The following is a 27,171-nucleotide window of genomic DNA, read 5'->3' as shown; positions in this document are numbered from 1 at the left end:
ACATCCAGGATACCTATGAAATGATGTGAGAAGACATAATAAAGATGACACAATAATAATAACTTTGTAGCACAAGTACTAAACATCCATGTGTAGTTTCCTACCTGTATGGATCATTGCTCTTCCACTCCCCTAGCTGCCAGTGCGTGGGAAAAGTAATTTCTGTCTCCCCCTCCCTCTCTGGTGCCTGGACCTCTAGACTTGGAGGTCTGTCATTCCCTCCTTGGCCTGGCTCTCGCTCACCAATACTGGTTTTAGACGAGTTGGGCAGAAGGAAATCTGGCTGAAAGTCAGGGAAGTGATCCCTGGGAATGTGCAGGCTCTTTGGTCGGCCATCTCTGTAAAGACCACCTTGATGGTGTATTCTGCCCTCAGCTTGTCCAAGGTTTTTCATAAGAGAGACACTCCTCACAGGGGGTGGTGGCTTTCGTTTGGATTTTTTAAGGGAGATGGAGCGGGAACGTAGGCGCAAACGACCTTCTGTGCTGTAGTCTGAAGCTGTGATGGAGATTGTGTCAGTTGTACTTGCGCTGTCTTCTGAGCTCCCTCTAGGGTAGAGAAGGGCGTAATTCTCACCTAAGCCGAGGAAGTTGTGATGCTCTTGTTGGTGGTCCATAGTATTCCCATTTCCTGTAGATGTTATATTACCATCCGGATGGCCTATAACACCCTCTGTGAAACAAAAAGATCCAGAATCTGTGGGTGTGGAAAGGGAACGCTCTCGAAACTTGAAAGCATTCTGTGCTGCTATGGAACGTGCCGACCTCTCCCGTCCTCTCACTGCTTCGCCTCCTCCCCCTCTTCCTCCATCAACTGCAGCCCCCTCTGTCTCACTCCGCTTCCCTATGTCCATGTTATTCAATGGTCTCCGAGAAGGGTCTGTCACAGTCTTGAATGAGCTTGAATGTCCTGAGCTCACCAGCATCACCCCCTCCTGGGTCCCTCCTCCGATGATACTGTGCTGTTTGGGTGGTACCGCTGGTCCTTTGCTCTTACTGTAATTGTAAGGCTCGTTCCACGCTCCAGGAGAAAAGGTGGAACCCTTGGGTCCGTTCCAGGAAGCGGTGGGTGTATTTGAGCAGAGCAGCCCAGAATGGTCCATAGTTTCTGGGTGAAGGTGATCTGGGGCAGGCAGCCCCAAACGGTTGTCTGTAGAGAAGAGAGGGAAAGAATCAATACTCCAAAACTAATCACACCAAATTCCACTGACTGTGGACACTCTAAAATAAAAGGTTATAATAAAAACTTCTAAACATCACATATCTATCTCTAGCTCTACCCATTCAGAAAACTATTCTGACCAGAAAAGGCACAACCTGCCTTGACATCTGTAGCCTCTGGCATTAGTCCCTACACAGTGTGTATCATTTGTTTACTGCCTGACGAGAATAGCCACCATCTTTGAACAGAAGGGATGACTTACAACACCAACTGTCTGCCATCTATAATCCAGTTTTGAGATCCGCTCCCAGACACTTGGGCCATTTGACCTCAGGATATCACGTGATAGAGTGGGGCTAGGTTTTGCAATGGGTTTACCCTAAACCTTGGCTGATTGTGACCCACACCTGTTTTTACACAGGCTCGTGTGATTAGGTAGAGGATCAATAGGGAGTCCATGACCCTCTTGGAGACACTCCCATAGGGCTTAAAATCTGGGATTCTCCACCAGTTTTCTTCTTTTAACGAAAGAAGTTTCAGACTTTCTTTGAAAGAAGTTCTTTCTTAGAACTTCTTTCTTTCAGACTCTTTTCTTTTTCATGCTCCTTACACTACAATGACCTAGATGACCAAGCACCTTCACAGACATACTTTCCTGCCTAACAAACCTCCATGCTTAAAAGATACATACAAGGCAACATATTAACAAGAAAAACATATATAAACTTCTCTGACCTTTCCTTCTAAGGAGGGAAAGCGGATCAAAAACATTCTTTTTTGCAAGTGAGATAGAATCACACCAGAACTTGGTCAGAATCCAATATTCCATGCTTTAAGCTATGTGCTGTGGTATAACCACAGAACAAATAAGCATCTATGGACATGTTTTAGCTGTTCCTCGAGATGAAATGCTAAATCATAACTTATAGAACTGAAAAGTTGAGAGCATTTCTTCACTGTCTGATGTGCAAAGATGTTTTTCATCTTCACTTGACTGGATTTGGCAAGAGTTTGATTTTTCAACTGACTGGCTGAAGTTAATAGACAGATGGTTCTTTCGAACGCGTGCCATTTTGCAAGTATGGCTTCACAGATGGTTCTGTAACAAGTTATCTGGTGTGACAGGTTACCATATCATGCCAACCAAATGCCCCTTCACAGCAACAAACCTACCACATTCACCCACTGTAAGGATTGAGGGGTCAGTTTTTTTCCCCTTAATTTGTTACATAGGCCTAATAGTACATTCTCAACAATGCATATTCGTCCTGCAACAAAGGATTAGTTCTTAATTCAAGAACAACTGAAACACATTTTTAAATGTCAGATGTGGCTTCTTCTGCTTTTGTCTTCTTCTCACCAAAATTATGGGCTTATTCAGATGAAGCTGATTAAATGAACCCTTGATGCCCTGTGTTTAAATGTCCTCATTGAAGTAAATAAACCAGCAAGGAATGAAAAGATAATGGCTAAAGGCATAGCTGTTCTTCACTAGGAAACATTGATTAGTGCAAATCCAGGGGAAATAAATTATTAATTCAGCATTAGTTTGTGTAATTTTCTTTGCTTAATTAAACCTTTGGTGGATAGATAGCTGACTACCTTTGTATATTGGCCGTACTGCAGAAAGCAGTTATTAGTCATACACCTTTGCTTTGGGGCATTACCGTAGTTTTCGGGTCATAAGCCGCCCTTTTTTCCCACACTGTGAACACTGCGGCCTATAATGACGTGCGGCTAATGCATATATTTTTTTATGCGGCCAAAAACAATTTGCCTGGTAACAGTAGACCAATAAAATAGATAAGTAGTAAATATACGGTATATATTTTTACGTGTTGTTAAGAAACGTTGTAATGTTGTTTGTGCACCGTTCCGTAAAAAAACCATAAGCAACGTAATTTGTGTGTTACCGATACGTACGTATACTTAAAGGTAGCTGTGTTACAGGTGCTGTTCGAGGAAAAAAAAGCATTTGCAGTATGTATTTTTGTATGTTACCATAACGTTTATGTTACCATGGTTATGTTACCCTACGGAATAAATTAAACATTAAAAATCCTCACGTGTTATATTTCTGTGTAAATATCTCATATTACAAGTGAAACGCATATGGCTTAAAATCCGGTGCGGCCTGTACAAGTACAAAATTGATTTTCTTTCTAAAATTAGAGCATGCGGCTTTTAATCAGGTGCGCTCTGTAGTCCGGGATTTACAGTACATTATTTATTATAGCCTAAAATCTGCAACATTATACCAGATAGCCCAATAAAATTAGCTGGTGAAGTATTTGGCAAACAAGCTTAACTAATAGCCTACTTTTGCTATTAGTGTTAACAATCAAACAAGCAAGCTAATGCTAAATAACTCTTAGCTCTCTTTTGAGTTTAAATATTGTGTTTATGGTAGACTGTTTTTAATGTGGTAGCTAGCGTTACTCTGTGTTGGTGCTGTAGGCTAGTAACAACCATCAAAATCCCATGGTAATCATTTGAAAAAGGGTCTTTCTCCGACTGGTTGGCAAGCGGTTGCTGGGGAGTGCTAGCTGTCACTAGGGGAAACTGGTCGCAAAGAGGTATTGCAGTTTTGCAGATGTGTGACAACTAACAATGTGATGTTAACTTGTTAACATGTTAACTTCCATTTTGGATGTCACAATCTTGGTGACATTGTGGGAATAAGTGAAAAAGGCCCCACTCACACAGGCTAAAAGACTGGTTAGTCACCCCATGGCAACCACCCGTTACTACGGAAAAATGTGTATTCTGCCAACTGACTTGCAAAAAAACTCTTTCTGATTGCTTTGGTTGCTAGCTGGTGGAGGCGGTTTCACTTAGTTCTGCAAGTTGAAGTGAAACTGAAATGAAGACTGTCCAGCTTCATAGAAGAACCTTCTCCATTCACCGTTTACATCACAATTTTCAACTTTCACTACAGCTCAGGGAGCAAATCATTAACCCTTTAAGACCTACCATAGAACCAAGTCTGCCAGAGCTTATCTTTATATTTTTACATGCTGTAGTGCCATTTTTGGGAGCGTTTCAAGTTGCTATACATCAATACAACTGTTATAGCCCAAATTTTAATAATATGTATGCATTAAGTCCATAGTAACTACATAAATTGCAAAAAAGTGCAATAAACTACAAAAAAATTGAAAATCATTTTTGTTTTTTTTACATTTCTAGTTAGAGAAATTTAAGAGGTTTATCCCTCAAAACTGCAAATACAAAAAAGTTGCACAAAAAAGTTTCCAACAACAGGAAATTTATTTTGAGTGTCTTCATAATTTTATTTTTGAGATACACCAATTTTTATATACTACAGGAAAAACGAAAATAAATATTATAATGCAAATTTGCAAAGAAAACAGCATGTGCATCAAAATAAACTATTTCCAGCAGTGCAATATGAGTTTTAAGCATCCCAGAAACTATTCAGAAAAGCATAAAGTCAACATGACTCTTAAAAATACCAGTATAGGCTTATAAGGCCCCGAAGGTAAAAAAACTACATTTTCCGCAAAAATGACATCACTTCCGGTTTTGGGCAAGTAATGGGGAGCATGCGATAGTTCCCGCTGACGTCTATTCCAACGTAGGAAGTGTTTTGAACAGCTGATTGGATCGGCAAAGCCTGTTTCTGGAATATTATGTTTTTGTTGCTGCAAGTGCTTTTTATGCAATTTTTGCAAAGCTATATGTGGAAGGAAAACGTGTTCTAGGGCAAGCTGATGGCATAAGATGTAAGTACAACTCCTCCGGTTTCATATGCAAAACAAATTATTGTGCCAGTTTACAGGGTTTCGGTTCTACAGGGATTTAAAAATAGTTACGCCCACTCTGACCAGTTTTAAAGGATTAATATCTGCAAACAAGTTTGTGTCTTCCATGTAAACTATGGGCAACAGTAGCAACTGCTAGCAACCGAAGCAATCACAAGGAGGTTTTTACAGCCAGTTTCACCTCAAAAAACCCAGCAACCACTCACTAACCAGTCGAGCAGTCCAGGTTTTTGCTTTTGCTGAGTTTGTCAAGGACCAGCCTGTCTCTAGGCCTGCGTGACTATGCCTTAACAAGAAAGGAGAACATTTTTCTTTTAAAACTGTATGTAAATCCAAAATCAATGACAAAATAAACACACATTTGTCATGTTTGTTGAACAAAAAACATAATTCAAACAAAAGAAAATGTCCTGCTATTGCATACATTTCTTTTATTTAAAGAGTACAGTGGGGCAAAAAAGTATTTAGTCAGCCACCGATTGTGCAAGTTCCCCCACCTAAAATGATGACAGAGGTCAGTAATTTGCACCAGAGGTACACTTCAGCTGTGAGAGACAGAATGTGAAAAAAAAATCCATGAATCCACATGGTAGGATTTGTAAAGAATTTATTTTCCACCCTGATTTACGAATAAGTATTTGGTCAATAACAAAAATACAACTCAATACTTTGTAACATAACCTTTGTTGGCAATAACAGAGGTCAAACGTTTACTATAGGTCTTTACCAGGTTTGCACACACAGTAGCTGGTATTTTGGCCCATTCCTCCATGCAGATCTTCTCGAGAGCAGTGATGTTTTGGGGCTGTCGCCGAGCAACACGGACTTTCAACTCCCGCCACAGATTTTCTATGGGGTTGAGGTCTGGAGACTGGCTAGGCCACTCCAGGACTTTCAAATGCTTCTTACGGAGCCACTCCTTTGTTGCCCGGGCGGTGTGTTTTGGATCATTGTCATGTTGGAAGACCCAGCCTCGTTTCATCTTCAAAGTTCTCACTGATGGAAGGAGGTTTTGGCTCAAAATCTCACGATACATGGCCCCATTCATTCTGTCCTTAACACGGATCAGTCGTCTTGTCCCCTTGGCAGAAAAACAGCCCCATAGCATGATGTTTCCACCCCCATGCTTCACAGTAGATATGGTGTTCTTGGGATGCAACTCAGTATTCTTCTTCCTCCAAACACGACGAGTTGAGTTTATACCAAAAAGTTCTACTTTGGTTTCATCTGACCACATGACATTCTCCCAATCCTCTGCTGTATCATCCATGTGCTCTCTGGCAAACTTCAGACGGGCCTGGACATGCACTGGCTTCAGCAGCGGAACACGTCTGGCACTGCGGGATTTGATTCCCTGCCGTTGTAGTGTGTTACTGATGGTGACCTTTGTTACTTTGGTCCCAGCTCTCTGCAGGTCATTCACCAGGTCCCCCCGTGTGGTTCTGGGATCTTTGCTCACCGTTCTCATGATCATTTTGACCCCACGGGATGAGATCTTGCGTGGAGCCCCAGATCGTGGGAGATTATCAGTGGTCTTGTATGTCTTCCATTTTCTGATGATTGCTCCCACAGTTGATTTTTTCACACCAAGCTGCTTGCCTATTGTAGATTCACTCTTCCCAGTCTGGTGCAGGTCTACAATACTTTTCCTGGTGTCCTTCGAAAGCTCTTTGGTCTTGGCCATGGCGGAGTTTGGAGTCTGACTGTTTGAGGCTGTGGACAGGTGTCTTTTATACAGATGATGAGTTCAAACAGGTGCCATTCATACAGGTAACGAGTGGGGGACAGAAAAGCTTCTTACAGAAGACGTTACAGGTCTGTGAGAGCCAGAGATTTTCCTTGTTTGAGGTGACCAAATACTTATTTTCCACCCTGATTTATGAATAAATTCTTTACAAATCCTACCATGTGAATTCATGGATTTTTTTTTCACATTCTGTCTCTCACAGTTGAAGTGTACCTCTGGTGCAAATTACTGACCTCTGTCATCATTTTAAGTGGGGGAACTTGCACAATCGGTGGCTGACTAAATACTTTTTTGCCCCACTGTATTTAAAGTGGGCGGGAAAAAAAAATGATAGTCTTTCCACAGCCAAGAACTGTTCAGTGCTACTAACAGCAATACTAGAGTTTTATCTGAAATACGAGAAGTTCATGAGTATAGGAATTTCATTCTGACATTCCCAGATTCTTTTTTTTCTCTCTCTTTCTCTTGTCTTTGAAGGTTGCGGCACACTTTATGTGAGGAGTAATAAGATCTGCACCATGGAGGGAGGGTAAAGAGCTCCCTATTATGGTCTCACACACACACCTGCAGGTAAGGTTGTGTCGAGGTCAGAGTGTGTCTTCCTCAGTGGGAGATTCTGGTGCGGTGTGTCAGTAACAGGCTCCAGGGAGTGGGGCTGGTGGGGGAAAGGGTCCCCGGGAGAGGGGGAAGGGGACGGAGAGTGCTGGAGAAGATCAACACCGTGGAATTTCAATCCTCTCCCTTCACCTGCAAGAGGAAGACAGCAGCAAGAAGGTCAGCAGGAGGGTGGGAAGACTAATTTTACCTGACACGCATTAAATTAAATAAAACAATAAATCCAATCATGTTGTTGACATGGCAATAAAGTATTAGATTATGGCTCTTGAGAGACAGCGATGTGAAGGCAGATCATTTGATATGATTTCAAGTCTCTCTTAAAAGGCTGCAGTGCTTTCCTCTCACAACTCTCGTTAACACAAACATGATTTACTGCTTCTATTAAACATTCACTCAGGTCACTTTAGTGAGACACAGTGTCAACCATAACTCTGTATTTGCATCAGGAGGCAACTTTTGGAGGTGAAAAAGGAAGAAAATGTGGGAACTGCCATTTCTCTAGTGGCCACTTCCCTGGTGAAGATGACCTGCTGAAGTTCAAAGTGAGCATTAGGAAGGGGAAGAAAGATGATTTAAGTGATTTTCCATGTTGTTGGTGCCAGATGGGTTGATCTATTTCAGAAATCTTGATCTGCGGAGATTTTTCCAATGACCATCTCTAGGGTTTACAGAGGATGGTGTGCAAATAAGCAAATATCCACTGAGCAGCAGTCCTCTGGGGGAAAATGCTTTGTTGATACCCAGAGGTCAGAGGAGAAAAGACTGCTTTGAACAGACAGGAACTCAAATAACCGATCGTTACAGCCAAGATACGGAGAAGAGCATCTCTGAATTTGTAACACATCAAAGTTCGAAGGAGATGGGCTACAGCAGGAGAAGACCAGACTGGGTGACAGGTAAGAAGAGGACACACAGGCTCCCCAAAACTGGACAGTAGAAGACTGGAAAAATGCTGCCTGGTTTGATGAGTCATGATCTCTGCTGCAACATTTGGATGGTAGGTTTTGGGCATCTTCTGATGGCTGCAGCAGGATAACACACTGCATCTCAAAGCTCAAATCATGTGCGGTCGACAAATCTGCAGCAGCTGCGTGATGCCGTCATGTGAACGTGGACCCAAATCTGTGAGCAATGCTTCCAGCACCTTGTTGAATCTTTGCCACAATGAATTAAGGCAGCTCTAAAGAAAAAAGGGAGTACACCCAGTACTAGAAAGATGTATTTCTACATTTCTTTTTCTAAATTTCTATATTATCTGTCTAATTCTCTCAGCTTACAAAACTCTCATACAATTGCTAGAGGCATTGACAACACTTCAGGTGATAAGACTAAGAAAAGAATTCAAAACTCAGGTAGCAGTTTAGGCAAATTTGCGAGTAAAACAAAGTCAAGTGGAAGTCCAATTCTCCCAACAATGCTTTTTGGTTGATACCGCCTGAATATTTTTCACTATAAAGAGATTTCAAATCAAGACTGTTTACATAAATAGTGTCTAATTAAAGATGCATTAAGAACTCTGTTGATTTGCCCTTTTAATATTAACGTTTACTCTAAAATAGGATACAATTAATGTCACAGAGTTGCCTGAAGTTGGTAGTTGTTTCCACTCTTCTTTATTTCCTGTCGCACAATTGCTGATACTTCAAGTGTCCACTGTTTAAAGTTGCCTCTGACTCAGCAAGTGTTTGAGAAGTGGCATAAGCAACACTCGATGAGTTCATCTCAGCTGAACAAGTGGAGAAGACTTTGCAGCTTTCAGTTTCATCATCACCATAATGACTCCTGTACATGCATTACATTTTAATCCAGACGGGCTCAAGGCAGACACGACGGAGAAACCTGCTGCTCTGTTCTAGCGCACTTCCCGTCTCCCTAATGTGTTTTGTGTGAGAACATGAATCCAGTGAGTCACTGGTGGCAGCAGGCACCTAGCTGGTTACCTTAATGACATACAGCGCCGTTTCTCACCCATCCCATTAAGCTATCAGCCTCGTTTTAGAGCAACAGTCATATCGGGCTCAGCCTGCTGCTAAAATTTATGTCCAACAATGAAATTGTGCCACTTGATGAAGCTCTTTTAAGAGGACTGCGGTACTAAAAATCAATAAGTCAAGAAAGCAAATAAACAAACTGGAGCCAAATCAGCCCACTATTACCCACCCTGTGCCAAAGCAAACTTAAGGAACATGGCCGTACCGCTGACACTGACAGCTGTCACCAAGCACTCAAAACAGATCTCCTTCACATTTGGAAGTCAGATGAGTCCAGCTCACCCTCCTTCCATTTTTCTTCCCCCAGCTGTGTCCCTCTTGCAGCAGCCTGTACGAATTATGCCTCCAGGCACTTAACAACACAAAATTACAAACCTTTGATCTGTTTGAGAGAGCAAACAGAAAACTAATGGCAGATATTTGATGCCCAAACTAAACATTTACAGAAAAATCAACAGATAAAGATGAATTATGCAAAGCTCAAAGGCGCAGAACAACAAAGGAAATGCGACTGAACCTAACATGATTAAGACTTGATGGCATGGCTCTGTTTTAGACATCAGTGACAACAGAGCTGATTAAAATCCCAGCATGAATAGTGCTACTGGTTTGTGAAGCCTCAAGATGAGCGTCTCTGCCAGAATCATCTTGGTTGCAAAAACACCGATGTGACAACAAGGGTAGGGTCTAACAGCGAACTGGCTAATAACCTCTGATCGACAGATCTTTGGCCAATGAGCATGCGGTTTCATATCACAGCTAATCCTACATTTTGAAACACTTTATGACCAAGATTTACTAAACAGACTTGTTTATTTTATTCAGTGTGATCCAAAATGAGTGACTGAGCTCATGCATCCAGCAGAAAAATGTCCAACAAGGTCGAATCAGAACCACATCTATCAGAATGCAGGATTAATGTGCTTCCTCACTGGCTTCATTTTTCTGACCCAGAAGCTGTGCCCATGTGTTTTACTGTCTGTGGTTGCAAAGCAGCTTGCAGATGCACAGCAAATTCAATACTGAATGAGATTTGTCAGTAGGTTGAGCAAAGTCATCTCATATAGCAACTGTGGTAGAGCGGTTTCTTTCAGCTGGAAGATGAGTGGGTCGAGCCCTGGTTTGATCCCCTGCTCCTGCATGTTGAAGCATCATTGGGCAAAATACCGAACCCTAAGTTGCCTCCGATGTGTCTGTCAGTCCACGAGTGCCCGTGAATGTCAGATAAGATGCCTGAGCATAACTTTTTTTTTGTATGAATGTGTGTGAGGTCGGTTGAATGAGTTTTTTTTCTTAATTACTTTTTTTTTTTATAAATAAACACATCTTCTTACATATTGTTCAATGAAATCCCTGATATGTGACACTTGCATAAACCAATCCTGCAGCTTCTGAACTATAAGACATGCTCCATGTGACAATGTTTTTTTTTTTCCAGTGAGCTGATTTATTGACTTTCCTTTATAAGAAACCAGGTTTCCATAACTAGGTAGAGTATTAGGGAAACCTGGTTTCTCCAGGATAAGTTCACCTGGGAAAATTGACCGCTGATTCCTTTGTTCCATTAGCAGGTAGAAAGTTTTGTAATTATTTTTTACAAGCATGTTCCTGCTTAATTGCCCTAACGGTCTACAGCACACAGTGTATTAAATTATGTGGCCATAAACATCTTGACGCTGCTTAAAAACTATTTAAAAATAAAGAAAACAGTAACAAACTGCTGCTGCAGTTGCTTAGAAGAAACTTTACAGCAGGTATCTCTAACTTTTGCAACTGCTAATGTGAGCTAGTGTGACTTTTGTGAATGCTAAACCAGCATTAAAATGCTCTAAAACTCGAGGTTTAGTGAGCAACTTTGTCTGGAGCTTTCAGCTGTGTCCCATGACCAGCTAATCATTTTAACAAAGACGCTCAAAACTTGAACCCAGAAATTTAAATCCAACTTTTTCCAAAGCGCTGATCAACAGTCATTGGCTGTCCCATTAAAATAATTTTTAAAAGGGACACTTGAACTCTCTTTAATGGCACAACTGTATTTGGATGTGTAATAATGATTCCTGCTGTTACTTAGATGTCTGAAATAAACATGCTTTTATCACCATCTTAACATTTGGAAACCTTTTGCTTGGCAAATCATCAAACTAATAACTCTAATCATCAAAACTTCCTGACACTTCCTGCTTCTAAATCTTTGGGCACTCTAAATCTTTTTTTCCCCTAACAACAGCAAACCTGGATTCATGATTTAAGAAAAAGTCCTGACTCCTTCCGCTCTTCTGCTTTACTCATTGACTAACCTGCCCGTTTTTCCACCTGTCCTTTTATCTCTCCATCTTTCCAAGAGCCTATTCCCTTCAGTTATTCATCCTCTGTTTATTTTTGCAACAGTCTCCCTATTTAGCTCATTCACTGACTGCCACTCAATCTGCGTTCCCCTCTGTGCATGAATAAGCACGAGTGTTTGAGTCGGAGCATCTCCAGCTTTCCAGCAGAGAGGCTAAAGCTGTGACTCAGCCGTGGAGTGGAGCTAAATACGACTTCCTGTCTGACTGTCATGCATTCACCCACTTCCTGCTGGTGTGGGTCCCTCTGTAACGCCGACACCATAGTGACAATTTTGCATCCTCCAGTCTTGGCTAGCTAACTTTCCTACTTGAATATTCAGAGCAGTTCCCACTTTCAAGATCGGTCTCACCAAGCTGTTATTAGCAGGCTGTAAGTCTTCTTGTTGCTTCTGTGGGCATCACTAACAGACTCTGTTTAAACTATCAGCCTTCCACCAGTTACAAATCCTAATGTCTCCTCAGTATAAGCCTTGTTAAACTGCTCAGCTGCCTGCATGCAGTGAGTCTTAAGGACACAGAGGTTAGAATAGCTTTGGGCAAGAGAGAGAAACATGACAATCACAAAATACCACGTAACCTTACAGTATATTACAAGTTTCTAACAATTCTCATGACATAAAATAACATATAAGAGTGTTTTCAGTTTAAAAGTAGGACAACGTTGGGATCTAAGCAGAGTGATGGAGGCAAAAACGCACCAGACTGTTGCCTTAACAGCACACATCATTCAGACTTTATCTTTTGGACTTAAAACCTTTAAGAAATCAACATTAACATTCCAGCTAATGCCATAATGGTTTCTGGAGTGATAAGTGACCATATATTTGTAAAGAAGGGTGGATTCCTAAGTTATCGGCTAATGCTAGCAAGCTTGGCTAGCAAGCTACATGTATAACCTGCATGAGGGAAACATGCACAAAAACACCAGCCAATCACTGCTAGCGAACAGGCTAATGGAATACTAGGTGAGGACTGGCAGAAAAGCTATGACCCTAATTTTAAGCTAACAAATGTCAAATGGATGGATTTGAAATTGTTTTTTTTTTTCAATCATAACTTGTGAAGTTGTTATGAAGGAAGAAATTATCCATAGAGAGACTCAGAGAAAAACAGTTTTTCCTGTCACACTATAAACACGTTTTAAGTCAGGTTTCCTTGGCCCGTCACTGTACAATTGACTGCTAAGCCCCATCCACACAGACCTAGAAACCAGTCAGTATACTGTGAACAGCTGCAGTCGCAAGTGTGAAAAGTGCAAGTGTGAAACTTGTTGCAAAGAGGTATTTGGGTGCTTCACTATGAATCTTTTACTAATTGCTTTTATCACTAGCAGGTTGCCACCATCAGCAAAAGTTTGCATGCGTCCCAGATTGTAGTGAAAGCATGAAAAGTACAACACAAACTAAAAAACCAAACTTACATGTGTAGCCCACTGTTCCTGCCTAGTTGCCCTAACGGTCTACAGCACACAGTGTTTTAAATTATGTGATCATAAACATCTTGACGCTGCTTAAAAACTATTTAAAAATAAAGAAAACAGTAACAAACTGCTGCTGCAGTTGCTTAGAGGAAACATTACAGCAACTGCTAATGTGACTTTTTTGACAGGGAATGCTAAACCAGCATTAAAATGCTCTAAAACTCGAGGTTTAGTGAGCAACTTTGTCTGGAGCTTTCAGCTGTGTCCCATGACCAGCTAATCATTTTAACAAAGACGCTCAAAACTTCAACCCAGAGATTTAAATCCAACCTTCTCCAAAGTGCTGATCAACAGTCATTGGCTGTCCCATTAAAACAAAAGACACTTTGCTTTAAAATCAAAGCTGCACCTTTGAAACTAGGTGGTTGTGGTGATAAGGGACAACTTTAACTTTGGAGAGGAATATTCTCCACCTCTTGTTTGCATTCCAGCACAACTCGGCGAGTAAATCTCGAGTGTCTGTAGGTAAGTCGGCCTCTTCCAGGCAAAATGCAGGTGACAGCAGAAATCTGCTAGGACAAAACAATCACAAGGAGATTTTTGGTGCAGCACTTTCTTTATGAATGTTTTTTCCCAGAAACAGCCAGCAACTTCCAGCCACTCGCCAACCAGTCGAGCATAAAGCGGTTAGCGAGTGCCAAACAGTTATCGACTCAACAGACTATGTCTGTTAAACCAAGTCTTAATTCAACATCATAAGTTGTTACTTGGTTTAGGGTTTAGGAAGAGAATGCTTTGTGGTATAGCACAGCCTTTTGCAATGTTAAACAGCACTTCACCACAGTTCAGTGCTACATATCTAACTTTATGACATCAATATGAGCAATCTTACAGCTTGAACAAACAACCTGTAGGGGTGCGTTGGTTTAAATGACAATCCCATCTTTGCATTGAAGTTTCGGCTCTGTAAACAGTAACCGACAAAAGATGAATTATCACAATGAAGACTTCTAAAGCTCAAACAGAACCACTGAAGGTGAAGCAGTGCCATATGTTTATACTAGAAAAAAACTGTAAAATTAAGTGTTTCAGAAATTCATAATTTCCTCTTATTAACATCAGCACCTTCCCCCTCAGTTTATAAGTGTTACACAGCATCTAACCCTCTACGGTGTTGGAATAAATAACAAATAACTTCCTGTGTTATTCAGCTACTGCTGACCCTGGCTTATCATCTATCTTACTGTTTGCACTGAATGCCATCAAGGGATGCATCTAAATTGCAGCTCACTAAATGGATTCATCTTGTGACAAAGGGCACAGCGTGGAGCTGAGAGGATTTTCAGAAGTTTTTCAAAAGTTCCACCCCCTGTCAGATTCCTTGTAGTTGGAGGGGCTCCAGGTAAGCCAAGAGGATTAGACCGTCGGCAGCTCAGCAGCAGGAATGCCTGTCTCTCACTCTCTGTCTCTCTCCACTAAAGCTCTCAGACTTTCTGCATTCTTCATTCATAAGTGCATTCAGAAACCATCTGATTCGGGGTCTGGGACTGTTTTGCTCTTTTTATAGGAAACAGCAGCATTTGCACTAAACTCCTCGCTTATGTCCAAGCCTCATTAGCTGTTATTTTTGTAGGATTATTGACAGATTTACAAAATAAACAACTGCTAAATTATTTGAATTGTGAGGTTAAAAAAATGTTACTTTGACTAGATAAAAACTGAAGAGTCCATCTTCAGATAAGCGTTCTGTGTCATTATCCACAAATTAAGACAACTGTGGAACAATGGTGAACATTCCCAGGAGTGGCCATCCTACCACAAAAAGCACTGTAGGCCTCCTTTGCCTCACGACTCAGCAATAACTCAAATGTGACAGGTTACATGGGAAAACCACTGCTGACCAAAAAGAACAGGACAGCTTGTCTCACATTTGCTAAAAAAACCCATCTCTGTGATTCCCCAAACCTTTGGGAAAATATTCTGTGGACAGAAGTTGAAATCCCATTACATGTGGCATAAAACTAACGCTCAAAACATCTTCATATAACGGTCAAGCATGGTGGTGGTGGTGCGATAGTTGGGGGCTGCTTTGATGCTTCAGAAGCTGGATAATTTGCTGTAATTGATGGAAACGTGAAATATGCTCTCAACCAGAAAATCCTGAAGGAGAATGACCGACCATCAGTATATGCCCCGATCCTAAATACACCAGCTCTTTTCCCTTAAAACTGCACTTTGCTAACCATCCCATATATATATATATATATATATATATATATATATATATATATATATATATATATATATATATATATATATATATATAGATAGATAGATATATTTGAAGTATGTTAATATCAATTAAGCCATTCATTTTCCGCTGCTTATCCAATCACAGTGGCTGCTAGAGCCTAAAAGATCTAAACATACATGTTCACTTTTCCTTTGTTCAACCTCAAATCAATTTAGATTATTCTGTGAGTAAATGTGAAACTGAATGGAAATGCCTGAAAATGCAAAATTACACCAGCAACGTCTTTTTCACTGTCTGATCACATTTAGCTCAGAAATCGATAACCGTGGACGTCTGGTGTTTGGTAGGGCTGCTCACAGACACAATAATGTCCGCCTTTCTGCAATTCAAAAACCCTCCAAATCACCGAGGACTCTCGAATATGTGATTACATTAAAATTTTACCGATGAACTCTGTCGAGAAAAAATAAGCACAGACCGATGGCGTCTGCCCGCTGCTTGTCTCTCAGCCTCTGTTGCATTCACATCTTTCACAGGCTAAAGTGCTTCAGTCATTCATGAAAATTGCTGGAGCGAGATGTGAGGGAGAGGAAGGAAAGTGGGAGGTGGGAGCTGCGACCAAAAAAAAAAGAAGCTTTCTCACTACCCTCCATTCATTATTCTTCCATTGTGTATCTCACTGTATGCATTTTCTGTCCTCTGTCATCCTCATCACTTCTCCACCTTCCCCTCCATCTTTTTGTCACTGCTGCTTGTAATTCTTCTTTTTTTGGGGGGGGGGGACTAGGGAGGAGGAAGAGTGGTGAGTTACCATGGCAACAGCAAGCTGGCTGAGAGCTACCTGTTCTCTGGCATAGGAGGAGGAGGAGGAGGGAAAAAAAGCAAGAGACGGAGTGTAAAAGAGACAGAGGGATGGTGACAAGTTGGATAAGTCTGACGATATCTTATTTTTTTCTCATTTTATCCAAATCTGATAACAAGACCAAAACAAATCAGTGAGAAGCCCTGAGAACAGCTGTTTTACATGCATCCAAATGGCCTTTTCTGACTTATTCTGTTGTGTAGTTGAGCTTCATTTGCGTCTAAAACAAATAACTGGGCCGCACCTTTGCACAGGGTGACACCATAATTCATTACTGCTAATGAGAGCACAGCAGTTTATATGGCTCAACCCGAAATACACTACAAAAAATGTGTATGCATACTCTGCAAAAAATAGTACCCGAGAAGCATGCTATTTACCCCTGTTGGGGCACTGCTTGCTAAACCTGATCCTGTTCATTTAATGAAACCACAGACAGGCTTGATGGAAGGAAAAGAAGGAAAACAGAAGGAGAAACGTCAGTCTTATACTCAAAGTTCTTTGCTCTTCCTCTCGGTGTGAAGGAAGTGAATACCCACCAAGTACAACGCCACAGGCATGCATCATTATACCTGACCTTCTCCTCCTCTACACAGTGGGTGAGGTGAGGTGGGTGAGGAGAAATGGAGAAAGAGATATTTAACTATAGATGGATATGCGCAAGAAGGAGGAGAGAGGCATCCAGTGACGAAGCAGTTGCTATGCCAAAAAACCAGGAGGACCACACATGCATGCAAAGACACATACACACACACAAACGTAGGGAAAGTAAACAAGGAGGAGGCTGAGTGGAAGCAGGAGTGTCAGAACGATGTTGCTGAGGGTGACCACAGCATACTAACAGCTCTGACAGCACACACACACACACACAGGCAATGCACACAAGCAGAGCTGACTGCCAGAGATGGGCGAGCGCGATAGAGAATGTGATCATAGGAAGAAATTGTCCTCGATGTCAAGTCTTGTTTCTGCAGCATTTTCTCCCTCAAAGCTACAGGGAATCTGTCCACATCGTGCAGCGTCACCTGAGTTGTGGCTTCTGGCATTAACATGCGAGCTGATGCTGAAGCTTTCCCACTGTTTTTAATAACACTCTGCATCTGTTCTCTTCTCAAATCACTCCCAATTATTTCTTCATGACCTAAAGAGAATTTAATAAGGGGCTGGGGGTGAAACGTCTTCACCCGGTGATCTTATGCCATGGATTCTCTCGGCGCTTCACCGGAAGACTTCACCTGAAAATGTTTCCTTACACCTGTGTTATGAAATGGCTTTGTCTATGCCAATCTCATGAGTCAAGGAATCAAGTTTAATGTGTGGACTGGATGTGGTGCAATTACATTTCCAAAAGGTGACTGATGTTTCCCATGCTGAGTACCTTACATCAGCTGTAGGAACACAACAAGCTTTTAACTCTGAATTATCGAAAGAGCAAGCCCGGCATGAGGCACACACACGGTGCTGTGCAAAACTCTCAAACCACTCCTGATTTCTTGAAAATCTTTTTTTCCCAAGCAGCCAGAGTGTCAAGATCCTGGGTCACTGAGTTTTTAGACTTTACAGTTAGGTTTTATTTTTAACATCTTCCAGTGATTCTTAGTTTGTGCTGTTATTTGCCTTGAGTTTTCCTTTTCCTTATTTCTCACTAATATTTTTGGTATATTGCTCTTTATGTATTTTCTCAGTTAGTTAATTCATGTCTGTGTTTTCATGTTTAGTCATCTCATTTCACTTCCTGTCTTATTTTGGCCATTATTTGTCCTCTGTGCCTGATGTTCAGTTTTACTTCCCCTCGTCTTGTTTCCTTGATTGTCTGCACCTGTGTTGTTCCCCTCAGGTGTGATCACATACTTGTGTAGCTTCAGTTTTCCCTTTTTCTTTGTTGGTGGGTTATTTAATTCTGTTTCCCATCAGTTTGTTTTCCTGCTTTTCCCTGGACTCCCAGGGTTGCCATTATCACCTGTTGGACTCTTTTGGACTGTAGCACATGACTGGTCTGTATTTGGGAGTCCACTGCCACACTCTTCAACATCACAAAGACTGTCTTGTAAATTTTTTTAAAGTGGTCCTGAGCAATAGTTTTCCAGGACTAAAACGATCTATAGCAGATAAACAGTATCTGGAAGTTTTGTCCTTAAGAAATGGGAAAAAGATCCAGTAAAGACCTGCCACGGGAGCTGGGAGATTTATCTAGTCTTTCAGCTGATCACTGGACCCTCATCAGAAATGGTCTCAGTTGAAGGGTGGCTGTCAAGAAACCATTTTTAAGGAAGGGAAACATGGAGAAAAGACTGAGGTAAGAAAATTACACAAGAACTGGACTTGTGTAATTTCATTGACAACAAATCTTATGGAGTGATGCAATCCATATTTAAAACTTTTACTTCCAATTATCGTCTGTATGCATGGAGCAGGTCAGGAGAGAGGTGCAACAGCGAGAGTCTGCAGCCATGTATAAAACATGGTGGAGGCTCTGTCATGGTTGCATTTCAGCCAGTCGTGTTGGAGAGGTTGTCATAACTAATTGAATTATGAATGCTGTCATGGACTCGCCTCCCCTTTTTAGATGGTTTGGACATGTGCAAAGGAGAGATAGTGGGTATCCTGGACAAAGCATTTTGAGTATGGAGTAGCCATTTGGAAAAATACAGATGACCAGAGAGGAGGGGTAGGGTGAGATGGAGGAATATGATCCACTGTGGCAAGACAAGACACTATGAGGACTGTCAAAGACGACCATGCACCATGTGGAAGAGGTATCTGCCAAATTTGTTGAGCAAGATTAATATTAGCACTGTTTTTCAGCCTGGAGCTTCTTCTTTGGAGGAAGACAAGATTGTGTTGCTTTTCCAGCACGCATTTAATACACAACCACAAAGAAGCTAAAGCCAAATTGGACTGATGTGACCTCCAAAGGGATGAAAATTCAGATTTACCGCATGTTGTAGCTTTCCTTGAGTCTGATTTGCCATGACTCTCACTTTTACAGCTGTCACACAACTCCTTCGAGAACAGCACAGGTGACAGTGAAGGCCCTCACAAAGCCAGGACTCTAAAACCAACAGTGTTGCTGTTTTACTGCTCACAGAAACCATCTTTATTTGGAGATAAAATCATTTCTATTCTCAACATGACAGGAGCCATCTGAAAGCTGCCAAATGATCATTCATTTCCAATAGAATCTCATATTCAGGCTTAATCTATTTAATTTTGAATTATTTTTCAGTGAAATTTCATATTGAAGTCATAAATTCTAATAAATGCGAAAAAGGCTCAAAGGCACCTGGCTGCACCAATCAACAAGCATCTCGGCACATCTCTCATCAGCCCAGATAATTAACCTCAGTCTAACCCCTCTACTCAATAAGCATCTGACATCTTCGACAAGGCTCCAACTAATGGCATTTTCCATTATTATATGATTATTTGACTAACAGGTATGCTTAGGGGTGTTGTGGAGCAGGGAAATTATTTTACTGCTATTGTTAAATAATAAATATAATCTGCAGCATGGATATTGCATTCAGGGGTTGAACAGTGTGTGTCTTTCAGAAAGGCTAAAAGTCACAGGCTGACAGGAAACAGGCTTGCAGAGAGTTTGCAGAAGTGAAAGTTATTTTGAGCAGCAGGCTAAGACGAGGCTTTAACAATGTAACAGATAGCTTTAAGATGGCCTTAAGATGTTTATGATGATGTTGACCTTGTATTTCAGATGCAGTTATAACTATTTTATACACAATGCATATCTGTGCTTATTAAAGAGTTGGAGCTCGGTCAGTTAATTGGGGGTTGGAAGCTTTGTTCGGCGCGATGTCCGGACAATCTATTGTGCAAGTGACTTGGAGCTATAGAAGGTTAAAACTGCGTACATGCTTACAAAACACTTATATCAGGTCATTTTATATTAAGGTTTTAGTAGAGGTTCTTGGTTAAAACATTTATTTAGTAGAAGACATACATATAGTCTCAGTGAGCCTCTGGTCTAGTGAAAGGTCAGAAGTGCAACAGGTGAATTGAGAAAGAGCATTTGAGGACGAGACACAGACAGTTAGTAGGTGAAGAGGTGACACAGAGAGCATGTGAGGTCGTGACACACACACATGAGTTAGATTTATTTAGAGGAGAGAGAGATTAGTCATGTCTGGATTGTAACGGTGAAAGTGTCTCGGTAAAAGAGGAACCGTCCTTGTCTTCTCGGCAAGAAAGAGGAACTGAAAGGTTGACCGGAGGAATCGGCCATGAAAATAGAAGATGATGTTCTGTGTTAAAAGTCATGGTTGTTTTGATATTGACGTATGTGTATATATCCTGTCTGTGACGCATGAAGGGGCGTCAGTAAATCAAGCCCTGATGCTATAAAATATCTGTTCATGCTTTGATTAAGTCGGAGATCACTTGCTGTCTGCGTACAGAGTGTTCTTCCCACACGTGTGTAGTCATTAAAATCATTGTTTGACCAAGAGCTTCTGGACCATGGGTGGTTTGTACTCTCCCTCCTCAATTTTGATTTCTATTCTGCCGTACAAGTCATTTAATTGTTGATCTAACAGAGGAGTGTCTGGTCCTAGCACATCGCCGTTTTGGTCGTTTCCTGTGTAGGCTCCTCTGACTCTAGGAAAACGTAAACCTAATAAATCTTGAAGAACTTGCTGCATCTCATGCCCATTCAAACCCCAACCGCGACGAATCAATTCTACTGCATTTCGCCACTGTTGAAAACCTTCATTAAGGGGTGGGACATCTTTTAGCACATTCTCTCTGTCCTTATGGGACCAGGGTCGGAATGCGTATATCAGAGGTTCTCCATCTATTGGTATGATTCCTTGGGCGTCTACGGGCCCACTGGGTTGCCCATACCTAGGATTTGATAAGGCAACCATTGGAAACTGACCTACAGTTCCTTCTTTTTTGTAGTGATTATGTTTAGTCATAAGATTAAGGTGATGTTTTGCCTCTGCATAGGGATCTGGAGCAAAAGGGTTGTGAGGAGAGATTACAGGAAGTTCTGTCGTAGGGTTTTGTGCAGCTGCTGCTGCCGCAGTGTGTGTGGGCTGAGGTGCATAAGGAGGGGGGTTTTTTTCCCTCTCCTGCAGCTTTCTGTTTATCTTTATTTTCTTGTTTTTGGGCACGTTTAGCACTGCGTTTATCATTTTCTGCCTCCCATGCTTTGAAAAGTCGCCATTCTGCTACACGTTTTGCTTTTTTCTTTTGACTTTTTTCCTCAAATAGTTCTTTTTGCAAAGCAGCTTTTAAAGCAGTTATTGACTCTTGGTTGCATTTGCCTTGCCAGGCTGGACAATAAATTTTATGTGGATTTCTCCACCTATTTGCACTGACTCTTCCTGCATTTTGACAGTTTTTTTCAAGCTTTTCTTCATCTGCTGTTAATTTTACTTTAGTTTTAGAATTACCCATTTTGAACTAATTACGTCAGAACTGTGACACCTTCTTTGGCATGAAAAAGTGGGAATGGGTTTTCAATAACAGCCTTCTACTCTCCCGCTATCCGAGAGAGCGGTTATTGATTTTACGTGATGAAGCACAACCCTTTTTCCACTTTAACCAATACGTGAGTGTACACAGGAAAACAGTTTGAGAAGTGGTTCGACCGCTTATTGGGTCGTAAAAACAACTCACTCCTCTATTTCAACACAAACAAAGCGCGTTTTTATAATTTTTATTGAGATTGTCTATCTTCCATCTATGGCTCAAAGTTGAGTTTTCGAGTTGGCTAAATGACAACCAGAACCCCAAAGATGCTCAATGCTCACATTTGAGAAGTTGAAACTAAAGTATGTTTGCCTTTTTTTTTTTTTTTAAATGAATGACCCAAACTCTGCTGATTATGAATCACGAATCACTTGAGCGCTTCTTTAAAATGAGCACAACTTGAGCTGTTGACCATCTCACAGCTGGACTGGAAACATTACCACTCATTCACAGACTGGATGCCAATCGTCTCTGTGTTTACACGTACCCATTAAAACACAGCAAACTCTTTTTACTTTGATGGCTCGGGATCACTCTGGTCCAGCCAATGAAACATTCATGTGTTCCCTCAGAGGTACTGTAGCTGTGCCAGTCCAAAAACTTCTAAGAAAGATCAAGGAAGTATCACACTTTCTATGCTGACTTTGTCCGCAATTTTCATGCAGCACTACCTCTGTAATGCTGTCGCCATGAAAACATCCTGGAGGCTCAGCTGACTCAGATGCATGTGTCAGAGTAATGACTTTCAATCAGTTGCATACACTCACCTTTCCTGTCAGTTCACCACAGTGTTGTTGAGAAACACAGCAAGAAATAGACTTCAGAAATACTCCCATTGCCTTATAAGCGCACCTTCACATTGCAGTTTCAACAAAATTCTTAATTTGTAAATTTATTTGGTCATTTAAGACTGCATCAAATATACTGACAGCATTAGCAATTGTAACCACACCTGATCTTAGACTATTTTGGGCATTTCACTTTTGTACCTGTGACGTCGAGTGGTAAGAAGTGTGCCGGTGTGCGTCTTCCCAGGTGCCAGCGAGGTTTTTCGGCGACTGGCGGTCCAGTAGTGGCCGACGTGGCAGTACTGCTGCTACTGTTGTTACTGCTCCAGCCTAGAGGGGGCCGGTCTGAGCTGCAGGGGGATGGAGACGGGGATGGAGATAGGTCGGTAACAGACCTCAGACCAAACACAGAGGAGGTGGTTTCATCTTCGTAGAGCTGCTTTGATGCTGGCTGCAAGAAGAAGCAGAAAGGGAAAACCGCTATGTCATCAAATAGTGATGCACAGTTTGATATACTGAAGTCGAGAATGGTTGAAAGGGTCTGATTTCCCCAGGAAGATATATATAACCTTTTAGAAAGTACTGTCGAAAGTATTTTTACGTCTTGATTTCTTAGTTTTTTACATATTTGACACTTTAAAAAGCCCTTTTACCCACTCTCTTTCTTATTTTTGAATCATGAACTTCTTTAGATGTTGTTCTGGGTTCATTTGTGACCTCCTGGATGAGTCGTCCATGTTCTTTTGGATTGATTTTGGCAGAATTATCACTTATTTTTAGTTGGGTTATGTTTGTTTAGCATTAAAACATGCCATATAGGTGTTAAACCTTGGTTATTTGGATGGACGTGCAGATGAAAGATCAGTATTTGATCAAAATTGTTCTGACAGCTGGAAAGAAAGCGATTGCAAGAACTGGTGTTCTATTATTTAGCTTCATGTTCAAACTAAATAATAAAAAAGCTATTTAAAAAATAAAACATGCCACATAACATGGAAAAAAACAAAGAAATCAGAAAGGGGCAAATACTCTTTTTTAGTACTGTAAATATAAATATGGAGCCGGCATATTTATTTATTCATCCATTTATTAACCACTTGTTACTGGTTCTCATAATCACCTTTATGAACAGTAGGGCTGTATCTACTGTGGAATTATGGGCTGAAAAAAATCGTATATTATATTACATACAGTACCAGTCAAAATGCTGGACATGTTCAAATTACATCACACTACCTTCGAACAGTTAGTCGCTATAAGCTGATGTAATGAAATAGATAAATGCAACTGTGAGTAGATGTCACATCATTTGGCAATAAGCTTAGATCAGTCAACAATGCCAATATGTTCAGACACTATATTTGTGCATCCTTCATAAATGACTGCTAGCTTTTACATTTACACGTCCAGGAGTTAAAGTGAAATAGATATGTATTCATTTGGAGGTGTGAAATTAAAGTCTCATAAACTTGTTTTTACTCTGTTTGGTCGAGCAACCTGACAACATGTTACTAGGCAGGTAGTGTAAAGTTGACCTGTTCATTACATGATGAACTTTGTATGAATCCCAGCTCAAAATAATCCTTATTTGTCACGAGGTGTGACTGGGTGTAGCTCTTCAGCTCATCCATTGTTTTAGGCCAACTTTATTCTGATTGGTTGCCTCTGTTTAATGGAAGGCTTGAATACATGGCTAAATAATGGTTACTCATTTTCATACAAATTGAATGTTGGAGGCTAAAGGCTTTACTTTTTAATAAAAACAAAACAAAACGTGAGTGTTTCTCATGTAGAAAAAAAAATCATAGATTCTGCACTCAGTGAGATTATTTGAAAAATGTTTCAGGCTACCTACAGAGTAAAAGAAAATCTAACATGCTGCTTGAAATCCAAATAATTTTAGTCAGTTTCTTTAGTGAAATCCAAAATATTGTCTTCCCCTTCAGTCATGGTAATGCATCCTGAGATCCAATGGTTCAAATCTAATTTCCTCACTACAAGATCTCCATTTCTCTCATATTGTACTACACTCTCAAACTCTTTAAAAGTTATTGTTCTCATTTTCTGCCCAAGCTGTTTTGAAAATTAGCCAATAAAGCCCTTTTCCCCTTTAAACTGCTGTTACTGGCTCAAACACACAAGAAAAACAAAATAACCTCAGAATTCAATTTGCAGTAAAAATCAATAGAACCAAAATCCTATAGGAGTCCAGACAGCCGGCGGAGGTCATCTACTCATCAACCTCCTCCAAAATTAAATGTTTTGTCCCCTTTAAGCAACTTCAATGCCTGTAAGAGGAAGGATCAGTAGGGTAGATAAGCAGACAGCAGGGTTACAAAACAGAGAACGAGAGAAAATGCTGTCTCATTTTCACCTGTCTCATAAAACTGAGAGAGCTAATGCAGAGGAGCGACAGAAGTGAATCTGAAGTGAGTTAGAAACATAAAAAAAAAAAACATTGATTTGACGTGATTAGCTGACAGGGACGGAAACTGACAGAGCAGCAGAGACACTGTTCGTTCTGTCCCTGATGGCAACAGGAAGGTGCAATCCCAGCTGTGAGGGAACGGGCATCTGTCAACTGTCTGCCATTAGATCTACAGCAGTGGTTCTTAACCTTGTTGGAGGTACCGAACCCCACCAGCTTCATATGCGCATTCACTGAACCCCTCTTTAGTGAAAAATAAAATGTGATTTTTTTACTGGTGCACAAAATGAGCCATGCATGTCATGGCGAAGGCTCTGCCGAACCCCTGAGACCGACTCACCGAACCCCTAGGGTTCGAGCGAACCCAGGTTAAGAACCACTGATCTACAGTATCAGGCATCTCTGCCCTTAAGCAAGGCAATGAAACTGTCGAGGCTGCTGCAATGCAGGAAACACTCCAGTCTATCCTCCACCTCGTGAGAGACGTAAAGCTATCTCGTGGGAATCTGCCATTCTCTAATTGAAATTAGCCCAAACAGAGAGAAAGGCATTAAGTTAAGAGAGCTCTTTAGCAGCTCGCTGAAGGAATATTGCGTCAGTCGGTGTGCAGGAAATGTGCAGCCATCTTGCAGTAAAATCACGGTGGGAGTTCAATGAGCTGGGGAAATAGACTGAGAAGTACTAATGGAAAAGGGAAAGAGTGAAAAGAGAGAGGCTCTATGTATAGCTGTAGCCTGTTTGACAAATTGTGATCATAGATTATCATTGAGACACCCTGAAGCAATTTAACATCTATGTTTGCATTCCCTTTCTCGCCTTCAAAAATCAGTCAGTAAGTCCTCAATGTGCAGGCGCCGGCTGACAAGAAAGCACTTACGTCACATGCTATTTTGATTTCTTAGCGAGTGCTAATGATACTTCCATCTGGAAGACACTAAATGGTTTGGCATTTGTTTGTAGAAACCTGCTGAGAGTGTGAAAAGGACGATGACTAATCCTGAGAAATCTGAATGAGGGGGCGGGATATACTGTGCAACAGTTCTCGGATAATTCGGCTTCATGGGAAAAAAATAAAGGGATGATGACAACAGCAGTGAAGCATTTTGTCACAACACAACTTTTAGCTGTAAAACCGTCTGATATGCCGAAGCAGTAATTTGTTGGAATAGTGCATTGTGTCGCCGATTTGCTGAATTAAGCTGTCCAACGGCCAATTAGAAGACATGCTCATTCCGAACTTCAAGTTACAATCATTAATAGAAAAGGATGGAGTCTTTATTATCAGTCCTCATTGAGCGGAGCAAATCTGCATCAGTGATCAGTCAAATACAAACAACGCGCAGAAGTTCAAATAATACAGACGCAATACACACACAAGCACAGACATGTAAATGTGAACAGAGACACAGCAATTAGAAGATGCCAAACGCAGACTGAGTTTCCATTTGGCATGTCATACTATAACAAAAAGAGAAATTAAAGACTTTTAGGAGCCTTAATGCGACTAATGGCTAAAACATAAAAACGGGATGGCAACCTATGTTCAACTAGGAAAAACTAGTAGTTGTTCAGGAACTGCATTGAATTTTTTGTTGCCAGTGAATGATTGCAAGCATTTGCGACAGTGGCTGTCAGCCCGTGGGCGCACCCTGATTCCAATCAGTCACAACCTTGGAAAGAGTTTCATCCCATCCAAAGGTGACGATACAACCAATCATTTGCCAGATATTTAGGAGACCTGTTGTATACAGTATACTGTATACAACAGGTCGAAATATCAGCTACCAAGTTGCGTCAATAACTTGTGTGGACATTCAGGACAACTGTGTAGATCCATAAGAGAAATTTGGTCAACGTGACAAATTTTGTTGGACAAATCTATTCTATAAGTACGTCTTGCTGATACTATGTCTACTATGTCTTCTCTACAGCAAAGCTTCTGCATGAAGCTCAGTACAGGACTGGCCTATTGCTTCTTTAGCTAATAACGTTAATCATTTTATTACGCTACCATGTATCTTCCATCTAAGGCCCGCAGACTGTATAAAAGATGGATATAGCTGCTGTGAACTTTTAGTTTTTGAGGTCCTACTATGAAGAAGTTGTTATTTTTCTGTTTGAATGTTGAGGGTTCGGGATCATTTACCCACAAGTCTCTAAAAAACCAGGAGCTTTTTACAAGCAAAGGTATCACCCCTGCTGGTGAGAAGAAGACTGCATTGGCTTCCCATTTCACATTCAGAAACTACAATATTTATACTGCCTTTGCTTGGGTCATTGGC

General features: G+C 41.0%; 1 protein-coding gene across 1 annotated transcript in view; it reads right to left on the bottom strand.

Annotated features, from left to right (window-relative positions):
- Positions 1-27,171, bottom strand: part of nhsl2 (NHS-like 2) — a 215,552-nt gene that overhangs the window by 6,178 nt on the left and 182,203 nt on the right. The window contains exons 4-6 of the mRNA XM_085349362.1: positions 22,663-22,912; positions 7,258-7,440; positions 105-1,149 (exon numbers count right to left, since the gene is read on the bottom strand). Of these exons, the coding sequence (XP_085205488.1) occupies positions 105-1,149; positions 7,258-7,440; positions 22,663-22,912 (1,478 nt within the window). The remainder of the gene's footprint in view (positions 1-104; positions 1,150-7,257; positions 7,441-22,662; positions 22,913-27,171) is intronic.

This window comes from Diplotaxodon limnothrissa, linkage group LG3, assembly GCF_057381915.1.
Source record: "Diplotaxodon limnothrissa isolate DT_005_m linkage group LG3, D_limnothrissa_male_GT1.1, whole genome shotgun sequence".
Lineage (NCBI taxonomy): Eukaryota > Metazoa > Chordata > Actinopteri > Cichliformes > Cichlidae > Diplotaxodon > Diplotaxodon limnothrissa.
The sequence above is the reverse complement of the archived record's forward strand: the minus strand, read 5'-3'. Positions and strand labels throughout refer to the sequence as shown.